Source organism: Erinaceus europaeus, chromosome 10 (genome assembly GCF_950295315.1).
Source record: "Erinaceus europaeus chromosome 10, mEriEur2.1, whole genome shotgun sequence".
NCBI classification, from domain to species: Eukaryota; Metazoa; Chordata; class Mammalia; order Eulipotyphla; family Erinaceidae; genus Erinaceus; species Erinaceus europaeus.
The window spans coordinates 39693708-39706284 of record NC_080171.1 but is presented as its reverse complement, the minus strand read 5'-3'; the positions used below and the strand labels follow the sequence as shown (position 1 = coordinate 39706284).

The 12577-nt window shown below is 41.0% G+C and overlaps 1 protein-coding gene across 1 annotated transcript in view; it reads left to right on the top strand.

The window, feature by feature from the left end:
* The first annotated feature begins 490 nt into the window (after nt 1-490).
* LOC132540957 (proprotein convertase subtilisin/kexin type 5-like) overlaps nt 491-12577 on the top strand; it is a 103410-nt gene continuing 91323 nt past the window's right edge. The window contains exon 1 of the mRNA XM_060200783.1: nt 491-695. Within this exon, the coding sequence (XP_060056766.1) occupies nt 491-695 (205 nt within the window). The remainder of the gene's footprint in view (nt 696-12577) is intronic.

Sequence of the window (12577 nt, the reverse complement as noted above, 5' to 3'; positions counted from 1 at the left end):
CCTGGTAGCCACTGTTTTCATTTCTTCCCTTTTATTTTATTTGATGGGACAGAGAGAAACTGAGAAGTGAAGGGCAGAAAGAGGCATCTGCATCATCACTGTTTTACCACATCTCCCCACAGTTGGGGGCTGGGAGCTTAAACCTGGGCTCTTGCATATATGGTAATGTGTGCATTCAACCAGGTGCACTGTCACCAGACTCCATTGCTATAGTCTCTTTCCTCTTCTGTCTCTGTGGCTTTCTTTCTTTCCAAAAATGTCAACCTAGAGAGGCAAACAACAATGAAAAAATAAAGGAGAGCAGTGCTCATCCCTATAAATTGGCTCTAAGAATTAAAAGTGAAAGCATTGAGAGTGCATGCAGCTGTCCCTTATCTTTGACCCAAGACTGTGTCACTTCTAATCCACAAACACATCTTCCTCCTGCCTGCTCCTCTGAGCAGTTTTGCATGCCCATCATTTCTGCTACTGCAGTAAGTACCCATAGAAAATGTCGGCCTCTGACAAATTCCTATTTGAAAAATTACAACCTGAATTATACAAGATGATTGCACAATTAAAAGCTCTGCTCAAGTTCTCCAAGATCACAGGCTGCTTTTCCACAGCCCATCCCTGCTCATTCTGGCAAACTGAACAGCTGAGAGAAGAATCAGCCTTCTCTAGGAGTGCTTGGGGCCCCAGACACATCACACCGTGTAAAATCTGGTTAAGATGACTATCAAGAGCAGCCTTGAAAGAAAAAAAGAAAGAAAAAAATTGAAGAAGGGAGTCAAAGCAGGTCAGACAGTCGCTGGAGGGAATTAGGGAGGGGAAGAGAGCCTGACTCACCAGCTCAGCCTGTGGGGATCACTGAAATGAGTTTCCAGGGAGGATCAGGCTTCCTGAGTACTGGATGCTGAGCCTCCCTTGCTGCCTGGTATCCACAGACCTAAGTCATGGACTGGGAGTTGAAGCACAAGACCCCCTAGAATGCAGTCCAGACTGCCACCTCAATTGTCTCCTTCCTGGCAATGACACTGCAAAGACCCCCCAGGGCACAAGTATGTTCAGCAGTCCTCTAGAAAGGCAAAGAAGGCCTGCTTGGGGTCAGCTATGTGATGGAGATGGAGGCCAGGCCCAAGGAGGAAAATCTGGAACTCACTGCAAAGATCAACTAGCCTACCTCTCTGCCAAGTTAGCTTTCCTCCCAGATGAACTGTTCAAAAGACTTCTGTAGACTGTCGAGAACTACAATGTGTGTCTCAGGTTAAGGTACAGATTTTTTTTTTACATTTTTAAAAATATCTTTTATATACTCCCTTTTGTTGCCCTTATTATTTTATTGTTATAGTTATTATTGTTGTTGTTATTGATGTCATTGTTGGATAGGACAGAGAGAAATAGAGAGAGGAGGGGAAGACAGAGAGGGGGAAAGAAAGATAGATACCTGCAGACCTGCTTCACCACTTGTGAAGCGACTCCAGTGCAAGTGGGGAGCCAGCACCTCGAACTGGGATCCTTATGCAGGTCGTTGTGCTTTGCGCCATGTGCACTTAACCTGCTGTGCTACCGCCTGGCTCCCGGAACGTACAGATTTTTATGGAAGGTTCTTCTGTGTACAGCTAGGTTGGGAAGGTAGGCTCACATGGATGGTAGAGCAGTACAGTCTCTACAATTTCACCACAGGGGCTCTCTGTGGCATTGTTCAGATGAAGGGAAGCATTCAGGGCAGCTAAAAGAGATAAGGAAGCATTAAGGTACATCATGAGGCAAAAGCACATTGAGTCATACTATTCTGGAATGTTCCAATGGGACCAGAATCCTCTCATGAATTATTAATATCTAAGAAACTTTCCTTGGGCTTATATCAGCATTGTACAGAAAAATCAGAACCAATGTCTGACCGCTGTGTTCAGAGCCCAGTTAAGAGTTATGAACAAGTTATATTATGTTGTTCCTGAGACCTTCTCTAAGTCAACCAGGGAGATAGTAGTTGACTATCAAGGAGTAGTCAACCTGCTTTGACACTTTTTTTTAAAGTAAATTAAGAATTCTAGAATTGGGGGCTTGGAAGAGAAGGTAAAGGGTTATAAGGTTGTCATTTTCCTGAATAAACTTGACAACACTTAGCCCTTTCATGTCAAGTGCTTAAAAGTATATAGTGTAGTTAATAAGACTATAGTCCATCTTTGTGAGAGGTTCCTAAACAGCTAGAGAGAAAAAGTATCTTGTGAACCCAGGCACTGTAGTGCACAAGGACCCAGGTTCAAGCCCCTGGTCCCTACCTGCAGGGGGAAAGCTTCACATGTGGTGAAGCAGTGCTGCAGGTGTCTCTCTTGTCTCTTTCTCTTTCTTTCTCTATCTCTCCCCCTCTCAATTTCTCTCTATCCAATAATGAAAATAAATAAAAACACATTTAAAAGAAAAAGAGAAAACGTGTCTTTTCTAGAGATGGTATTTATATTTACTACATATTTCTATATCAACCTCATCATTAAAAGGGCATTACTGGATAAAAGGCAAGAAAGGAATAAGGAACCACACAGTTTGGAGGCAGCTGAGCTTAATTTAGAAAGCTGCAGCAAGGGTAAACAAAACGTTGAAAGCCACCATAACAAGAAGTGAGCTGAAGTCTGAGTTCTTTTCTATCTTTTGTGCTGCCTGTGTGAGGGACCTGGCTGTGCTCCTGGGGTAGCAAAGGCTCACATTACAGAAAACTTACTAGGCCAGCATCTCTCAGAACACATTGTAAAATTCATTAGCCAGCTCAGTCTTTCTGACAAGTTTAAGGTACTGCTGAGATTATTTACATTTTCAGATGAGTTTGTGTAATGTGTGCAAAATTTGTTGTTGCTGTTTGAGACAGAAAGACAGAGAAAGAGAGATAGAAAGAGAAGCAAAGAAAGAGATAGAAAGAAACCACAGCATTCAAACTTTCTTCAATATGGTGGAAGTCAGGGTGAATCTGGGTCACATACATAGCAAAGCAACACACTATCCTGTAAGCTATTTTGTCAGCCCAACCTGTGCAAGTTTATGTGGCTGACTTGAGATAGCCCTGGAATTTCCATTTAGCACATCTGGCTCCAGATACATACACCTCTCCTCTCTCCCCAGGATGGGGGTGAAGGGAGCCATGCCTTACAGTCATCTAAGCACACAGGTGATAGATGAGTCTATTTTATTTTATTAATTTATTTGATTTTATTTTTCTTTAGAGCCCAGGCCTTGAACATGCACACTTTTTTACCTCCCCCAGGCTAAGTTTCCATTCAGATAGAGAAAAAAAAAAAGAGAGAATGTAGTGCTGGAGCTCAAACTTGAACCCTGGAGAGCAAAACATGCACTGTACCTAATGAGCTATCTCTCCGGCCTGAGAGAAACCAAGCAGCATTCCCTCTTCATGGTGGGCCCAGCTGAGTTTATTTGGGCACCAGTCCAGATTTAAGGGCTTTGCCTTCATGAGAGGAGAAGATGAAGAAAACACTCAAGAGGGCCAGTGGCAATAAACATGGGCTTACTGGGTCTTGAAGGAAACCCCTGGTTGCCACAGTTAGTGCAAAGTGCCACAGTCCCAGTGGCTGCTATTGTGTAACAGGTCCCCCACACATGGGGGCCCACTGGCAGGGAAGAACTGGCCACCCTGGGAAGAACATGATAAGTAAAAAATATACAGGTAGCAAACAAAGAACCACTCCTAGCCAAGAGACAGCTCAGGCTCTAACCTATCCCTCCAGACCAGCAGTGTGGGTGCTGCTTGGTTGGCCCCAACATCTGCTTTCCCACAAGTGCACAGTCCAGCCCAAGGATGCAGCTGTCGATCTCAAGTAGTTTCTCAGAAGAAAGCAGTTGAGGGAAGGATAAGAGGCAAGGTATGGGGTGTAATTTAACACATAACGCAGTCACCACCACACAGTAACCAAGTTCATGCTTTGGACAGTGTTGAAAGCTTTGATAGGAGGCAAATTGTGGGGAAGAAGGCAGGCAGTCAGGAAAACACCATAGACTTTCTATGACACCTTCCACCTCGCACCACAAATTCCGATTTACTCCTCTTCCCATATACAGAATGAACACACACACACACACACACACACACATAGGCAAATACATTCTACATTCAGTTTCATCTATTTCTGTGTCCCACTATCACTGAGATAGACAGGAAACTGCAATTTGCCCTGATGCCCACAAGCAAGGAAGCAACGTTCACCTCTGACCACTCACCCAAAGGAGAAGTAGGTAGCTTGAGTAAGGCCAAGAACCTGAATCTGACTTGGTGAAACTTCTAGGAACTTCTAGGAAGAAGCAGTGTTGTTTGTCCTGCCTTTAAGAAACTCACACTTCCTTCTGACAAACATTTGTGGCAGCCACCTGTGGAAGGGCATGGCGAAGGCTCTGGAGGCTTACACCTGGAGCACGTGGGAAAGCTGCCCATTGAAAGAGATAGCTTGCTCAGTCTGAAGACCAACCTGCACAGGTTTCATCTGGCAGCTGAATTTCTTTGAGAGGATCAGTATTCTTGGATTCTGGGTCATTAATTTCAGCTGCCTCACGGCCACCTACAGAAGCAGCCAATCCAGTCTTTGGGCCCCCTGGGGTTAGTAAAAAAAAAAAAAAAAGACATAATTTGAGTTCTGGTCAGAACAGGGTCCAAATGATGTCCAGAGAGTTAATATTTTTGATGATGAAATTCCTTATTTGGTTAAGTGGGACAGACTGTCCCTAGCCCCTACATTTAATAAGATAACACTTTCAAAAGGCCTGGTAATTGTAACCAACGTTCTGTCATTCACTGTGCTTGGTGCCTTGGTTTTCTCTTTTTGTCCCCACGATGTTCTTTGAGAAACAGTATTAACCACAGTGCACACAAATGAAATGTCCAAGAAATACATGGCTTATTGAATGTCAGACAGCTGGAGGAAGTCAAACATAAGCCCAGTTGTAATAACTACAAACTTTGTGCCTTTAGCCAACACAGGGGCTTCCTACTCTGCTGGCACACACCAAGCTCAGCTTACCCTCTTTTTTTTTTTTAAGGTTTTTGCCTGTATTTATTTATTTATCTAGTTATTATTTTTATCAGATCACTGCTCAGCTCTGGCTTATGGTGGTGCAAGGGATCGAACTTGGGACTTTGGAACCTCAGGCAGGAGAGTCTCTTTACATAATCATTATGCTATCTACCCTCTACCCCCTCTTTAATTCTATACATGTATTTTTAAAAAAGCACTCTTGGTTCTCTCTTAATAACATGCAATGCAAACTTTCCCAGTCACCAAGTGGCTGAGGTATTCTGGGAACCATGCTCCATTCAAATCAAGGGACAGACAGATTGAGCTCTAAGAAGGTAGCACCCACTTCACCAAAGTTCCTAGAACCTCACCTCTCCAGAGCTCTACCACAGTAGGAAAAGATAGAAATAGGCTCAGCTCTGGCTTATGGTGGTGTGGGGGATTGAACCTGGGACTTAGAATCTCAGGCATGACAGTCTGTTTGCATAACCATTATGCTATCTCCCCTGCCCGAAACTTTTTTTTTTATTTATTTATTGTGGGATTAATGTTTTTACATTCGACAGTAAATACAAAAGGAACCTTGTTTTTATAACATCAGTGGTATAAAACCTTAACTGAGAGAGTAGAGGGAAAAATAAAAGGCACTTGGAAATAGTAATGGAGGGATGAACTAAAAAGGAAGTGAAGGCAAGACCACTGAAAAAATATCCAAAAAAGAATATATACACACACACATAAATATAGACAGATAATTTTAGAAATCTGCCTGTATCAGAGACTTTGAGACAACTACTGAAGTTTCCAATGGAGAGGATGGGACACAGAGCTCTGGTGGTGGAATTATATGTCAATTATCTTAGAATTTTGTAAATCAATATTAAACCACTAATTTAAAAAAAAAAGGTATTACCCACTGCAGGAGTGTGGTGTGAGGCAATGTTCCTGCTGACCAAGTAATTAAACTTGTCAATTACCTCAGCTGCTGAGAAGACAGAGCCTTAGGCTTGAGAATGCAAATGCCTTCTCTTTGCAGAGCTTCTCTTTTCTTATAATTAGTGAGTAGGCTGTAATATCTTCCGCACCTGCAGGCAGAGTTTGAGGGAGTGTGGGTGAGGAAAGATGAGGTCAGCACTCACTGTGTGATGATGCAGAGGAAGAGCAGGGAGGTAATATGAGATGTTTCTTCCTATGGGGACACTGGCCTATGAAAGTGACAGTGGTAATACTTATTTTTCTAATAACAATTTTTAAAAAGATTTATGAAAAGAGAGAAAGATGGAGACAGACAGACACTGGCACAAAGCTCAGCTCTGGCATATGGTGGTGCCAAGCATTAAAACCTGAGACCTGGGGAGTCGGGCAGTAGCGCAGTGGGTTAAGTGCAGGTGGCACAAAGTGCAAGGACCGGCATAAGGATCCCAGTTGGAGCCCCAGCTCCCCACCTGCAGGGATGTCACTTCAAAGGTGAAGCAGGTCTGCAGGTGTCTTTCTCTCCTCCTCTCTGTCTTCCCCTCCCCTCTCTATTTCTCTAGGTCTTATCCAACAACAGCTATGGCAACAACAATAATAACAACTACAACAAGCGCAACAAGGCCAACAAAATGGGGAAAATGGCCTCCAGGAGCCGTGGATTCGTAGTCCTGAGCACTAGTGATAACCCTGGAAAAAGAAACAAAAACATGAGACCTCTGGAGCCTCAGGCATGCAAGGCATGTGCTCTAACACTGCTATATCTCTACAGCTCCACTCTGATGAATTTAAGAGCAAATCATGCCAGCACACACAGAGGTTCTTTCAGTCAGGAGTGGATGATAACATGCTTCATTCCTGGACTTACTTGAACACAGGAGACATTTCTATGGTATTAGGCTCTTTAGGGAGGGCTTTGGGCTTTAACTGATTCACAAACTAGGACCCTTGTCTCATTCAAGTGTCAGGAAGTCTTAGTGGACTATCTTCTGAGAGCTCCCTCTGCCATCTCCCTTGCCTCTAAATTAAGAAATGATTCAGTCTCAGAGCTTGATAGCACTGTGTCAGTCATGCATTTACTCTAGTAAACAGTCTGTTCTCTCAAATCATGTACTTTCTAATTGTCTCCTAATCTAATACAGACAAAATGTTCCTTGTGATGGCATGGGTCCTGAAACACTGGCCCAAAGATATGACTTGTCATGTGCCTCAGGAAATCAGCCCTGTTTTCCAAATGGTAAAAGAGAGAACCTGTAGAAACTCTAGGCTCACTTATAGGAATAGCAAAGACAGCCCTTAGATTAAAAAAAAATGTCAAGAAATTTGATACACCTCAAATGAGTGAGAAATGGATTTCAGTCTCTCATACCTTGCCCATTAGAAAGTGTTCATGATCTTCCTCATCCACAGATTCAATGGCAGGCTTTGTAAATTTCTTTTGTTGAAATGCAGCTCTTCGCCTGTGTCTGGTCTTGCTGGTTACTTTCTATTTATTTTTTAAGCACACTTAAGATAGGACTTAGACTAACTTCTTGCTAACATATAAATAATGCAAAATTCTCTCACTTGACGGAAAGATTCTCTCAATTGGTTCAAATTCTTGAACCAGTCCTTCTAGATTAGATTTTTATATACATTGGGAAGATCAGTGAGATAGCACAGCTACTTACTATAATGCTAGTTAATAAACTATTTCTAAGGAACTATCTTATTTTGTTTGGGGCTAGCAGTTAAGCAGTATAGTAATAAATTCTGCCAAGAGTTTCCACAAAATATCTGATTCATTAAAATAAGATACATAAAATAAAATAAGTGGTCTGGGAGGTGGCACAGTGGCTAAGGCACTAGACTCTCAAGCATGAGTTCCTGAGTTCAACCCCTGGCAGCACATGTACCAGAGTGATGTCTGGTTCTTTCTCTCTCTCCTATCTTTCTCATTAATAAATAAACAAAATCTTTTAAAAATTAAATTTAAAAAAAGGGTGCTGAGGAGACAGTAAAAAATATGGCACAAAGCGCAAGGATAGGTGTAAGGATACCAGTTCAAGCCCCCCAGCTCCCTACCTGCAGAGGGGTCACTTCACAGGTGGTGAAGCAGGTCTGCAGGTATCTGTCTTTCTCTCCCCCTCTCTGTCTTCCCTCCTCTCTTGATTTTTCTCTGTCCTATCCAACAAAAGCAACAGCAATGACAACAAGGGTAACAACAAGGGCAACAAAACAGGAAAAATGGCCTCCAGGAGCAGTGAATTCATAGTGCAGGCACCGAGCCCCAGCAATTACCCTAGTGGCAAAAAAAAAAAAAAAAGTTATGCAAAAAGACTTTTATGCCTGAGGCTCTGAGGCTCTAAGACTCCAAGACTGCAGATTCAATCCCCAGCATCACCATATGCCAGAGTTGAACAGTGCTCTGTGTGTGTGTGTGTGTGTGGGGGGGGGGGTGTCTGTCTGTCTCATTAAACGAAAACATTTTTTTAAAATAAAATAAAATAAAAGGATGAGGTCCTGTTAACAGCTTCTATCCTACTGGCAAGAATTTCAATTCAAAAAGAAAAAATTCCACTTTAATGAACAGTTGCCATTTTATCAGAGAAAATAAATTTGAAAGATATATTCAATCACTGAGTAAATCTTTGTCCAATATTACACTGTGTGAAGAAATTCATATATACATTATTTTCTATTGGCTACAGTGAATGTAAATGGATGAAATGCATGAAAAACTTAGTAATGAATGAATTAATAAAAGCTTAGTAAAGCTTGGGAAATTTGTTTTCACAGTGAATTCCTTTTTCATTCACTTACCTCACCAAGTGATTTAAATGAGGCATATACTTAATTCTTTCTTTTTGTGATGGCACAGCTACTTGAAACATCAAACTGGGAAATGAACCCACACTGGGAAATAGTGGAGATAAAAGCATAGGCTCAGGCTCAGATAGGCCTGGGCCATATCACAACTCTGTCACCTACTGAATGAATTTGAGATTTTTCATTTCTCTAAACTTCAGTGTCTTATTGATAAAGGGGGTTATTTTCTGGATTGTACATTGGGATATGGGAACATATGTCGTTGCTAGCTATGTTACCATTGTATTCAAGTGTGTTGGTCAATACTTCATTTTTGAAGTCCTTTTTTTTTTCCTTTTATTGAGAGGTTACTGGTTTAGTTGACACAATGGCACAATTTCTCATTTCACCATGATAGGTGTCTGCAAAATACCCTCACCTCCAAGTTATGTCCTTTTCTACCATCATGCACCAGGACCCCAACCCCTTCCTGCCCTCTTTCCCCAGAGTCCTTTGCTTTGGCATAATAAACCAAACCCAGTACAATATTTACTTTGTGTTTCCTCTTTCTAAAGTTCTGTCTACAAGTGAGATCACTGCATATCCATTCTCTTTCTGGCTTATCTCACTCAACATAATTACTTCAAGCTTCATCCAAGATGAGGGAAAAAAAAAAAAAAAGATGACTTTAGGGGGTCAGGCTGTAGTGCAGTGTGTTGGGTGCACATGGCATGAAGCACAGGGACCGATGTAGGGATCCCGGTTCCAGCACCCAGTTCCCCACCTGCAGGGGTGTCGCTTTGCAAGTCGTGAAGCAGGTCTGTAGGTGTCTGTCTTTCTTTCCCCCTCTGTCTTCCCCTCCTCTCTACATTTCTCTCTGTCCTATCCAAAGATGATGACATCAATGGCAACAACAATAATAACAACAACAATAAAACAACAAGGGCAACGAAAGGGGAAAAAAATACCCTCAAGGAGCAGTGGATTCGTGGTGCGGGCACAGAGCCCCAGCGATAACCCTGGAGATTAAAAAAAAAAAGAAAGACTTTTAGCACCCTATGGTAGGGTCCAAACAGTGGAAAATCAATAAGTTCCACTCTTAATTTCCTTACAGTTTGAATAACATGCAGACTGAAGGAAATAAAACATTTATAAGTGTGTTGAATCCACAATTTAGGGTCCATTCTTTTTGTAAGTGTGTTGTAAGCATGGTAGAGTAGCATTTCGAAGCATTAAACAAACACAGAGGAACTCCAATGCCTAGAAATGAAAACTCAATGCGACCTGAATAACTCTTGTCAAAAAATAAAAATTAAACTAAAAAGCCTATAGAGAAGGAAAAGAGCAACAGAGACCCTAGACAACTCCAGGCTGTGGAAGCAGAACTGTGTCTATGGCTGCCTGAAGTTCATTCTGTATCTAATGGATCCGGAGGCAAAGAGAAAAGAACAGTGCCTATTTGTCATATGCCTTCATTATCACACGTTTTCTTCATTTGTCAATCCATTTCTTCTTTTTTTTTAAAGATTTTATTTATTAATGAGAAAGATAGGAGGAGAGAAAAAGAACCAGATATCACCCTGGTACATGTGCTGCTGCTGGGGCTTGAACTCAGGACCTCATGCTTGAAAGTCCAGTGCTTTATCCACTGAGCCATCTCCCAGAGCACTGTCCAACCATTTCTATCCTTACCTCCAAAGCTTTACTAATCTTTCACTGATTCATTCATTACTAAGTTTTCCCACTTATTTCATCCATTTTCATTCATTGTAGCCAGTAGAAAATAATGTACATATGAATCTCTTCACACAGTGGTGTTTTAAGTTGGACATGAGTATTCCTTCCAAAGAGAAAATATTATCTGAAAAACTTTTGTAGTTGTAGATTCATGCATGAAAGTCACTGTCTGCAAATAATTCCATACCCCAACATTGCTCACTGAAATAACCAGATAAAAAATCAAATGCCTGATGATCTCACCAATGTGTCCTAGAACCTCACCTCCCCAGAGCCCTACCCCAGTAGAGAAAGACAGAAACAGGCTGGAGGGTATGGATCGACCTGCCAATACCCATGTCCAGTGGAGAAGGAATTACAGAAGCCAGACTGCTCACCTTCTGCACCCGACAAAGAATTTTGGTCCATACTCCCCAGTGGGGAAGAAATGATAGAGGAAAGATGACTAGTGGGCTCTAAGCTCCAACTCTATCATGACCTGAAGAGAAAAGAGGAAAAAGGGAGGGATATTTGGGTGTAGTAATAGGTGCATGTGTGACCTGAAAAGGAAGAGAAGATGGGACTAGAAAAAATGAGCAAATATATACAAATATAGGCAGATAGTTACAGAAATAATAACCCATATCTGTAACCATAGGAGAACTGCTGTATCTTACAATGGAGGGAATGAGGATACAGAACTTTGGTGGTGGGGACAGTGCAGAGTTGTACCCCTGTGATCTTGTAATTTTGTAAATCGATATTAAATCACTAATAAAATAAAAAACACAAATGTCTGATTCCAAATTATATCTCCTGTCATCTTCTCTTACTAGTCACCTTTTCTAAAACAGTGTTTTGAACTCACATCTTAATCTAGTTATATTCTTACTAATTTACTTATTTGCTTAATAAACTCCATAATAAATTTAGCACTAATAAGTAAAAACAAATTATAAGGTACAAAAGAAAGCATAGCATTACTGATGAAGAAATGAAGCTCTTCTAGTGTGTAAGATCAAGAAAAAAATTTGTATGTGAGCCTCAACTTATTGTTGGTTACTTAGTAAATTTACAACTCTTCTGGATAATTTTATAAAGATTTTTTTTCCAACTAGGCTTATTGGGAGAGACACATTCTACTATCAGGAATTAGGACAAGCAGAACATAGCATTTATTTGTGGATTTTTTAATTTGCAAGTATTAATTTATTTTTTAATTTTTATGCTATGTCATTCTTCATCTACTAAGACATCATTTGCCCTCATGAAACGCTACTTTTTCAGTATCCTTTGAGCTGCAGTAAGATGAAATGAGAAGGGATATAAGAGAAGAGTGAAAACAAATTCTGAAAGACTATAACTGGAACATGATAATAATGGATGAAGACACCAGAAGGATGAGGTTGTAGAATGAGAAGGAGAACAAAAATATTGACCCCTAACGTCTCTGCTAACAGTGACTTTTTTTCTAAAATTTTTGTATATCACGGCTGTCATAAACATTCAGTTTCATTGTGCAATGAAGACAGATGTCAAGAATTTGCTGCTCCAACAACAACAACAAAAAGCAACTTCACTTTGTCCTTGGAATCCAACTTCTTTAGTTTCAAATGTGCAGTGGAAAACTTGTGCCTGCTAGGGATGGGGACAGTTGTTTATGAAACTAATTGGACATCTACATAAACACAAAACTAAGACAGGCCTTTCTCTTCTCATCTGTTCTAGAGCCTGACCTTGCTCTAAAGTCAAGAGGCCTGCAGACTTAAGAAAAATCACAATTCAGTTGTCCTGCATTGACTCTCTTATATAAGCATCCAGATCAGGCATTTCCTCCATTTTGTTTCCAACTAGTAAGAGAGAAAAACAAGTCTTTTTTTTTTTCCCAGGGTTTTATAACTTCATTTCAAGAAACTTTTACGCCAGCTGCTCACAACAAAGCCCAGTTCATTTCCTTGAAGTTCTTTAATACTATACTTTCCCTAACACATCTCCAAACACATCTTATCTCTTCCCTCTCTTTCTCTACAAACATGCAGTCACAGGTGTATTCATTAGATTAGTTGTGCCTTCTCTCCCCGATCTCCTTCCACAGGGCTAACGGGTTT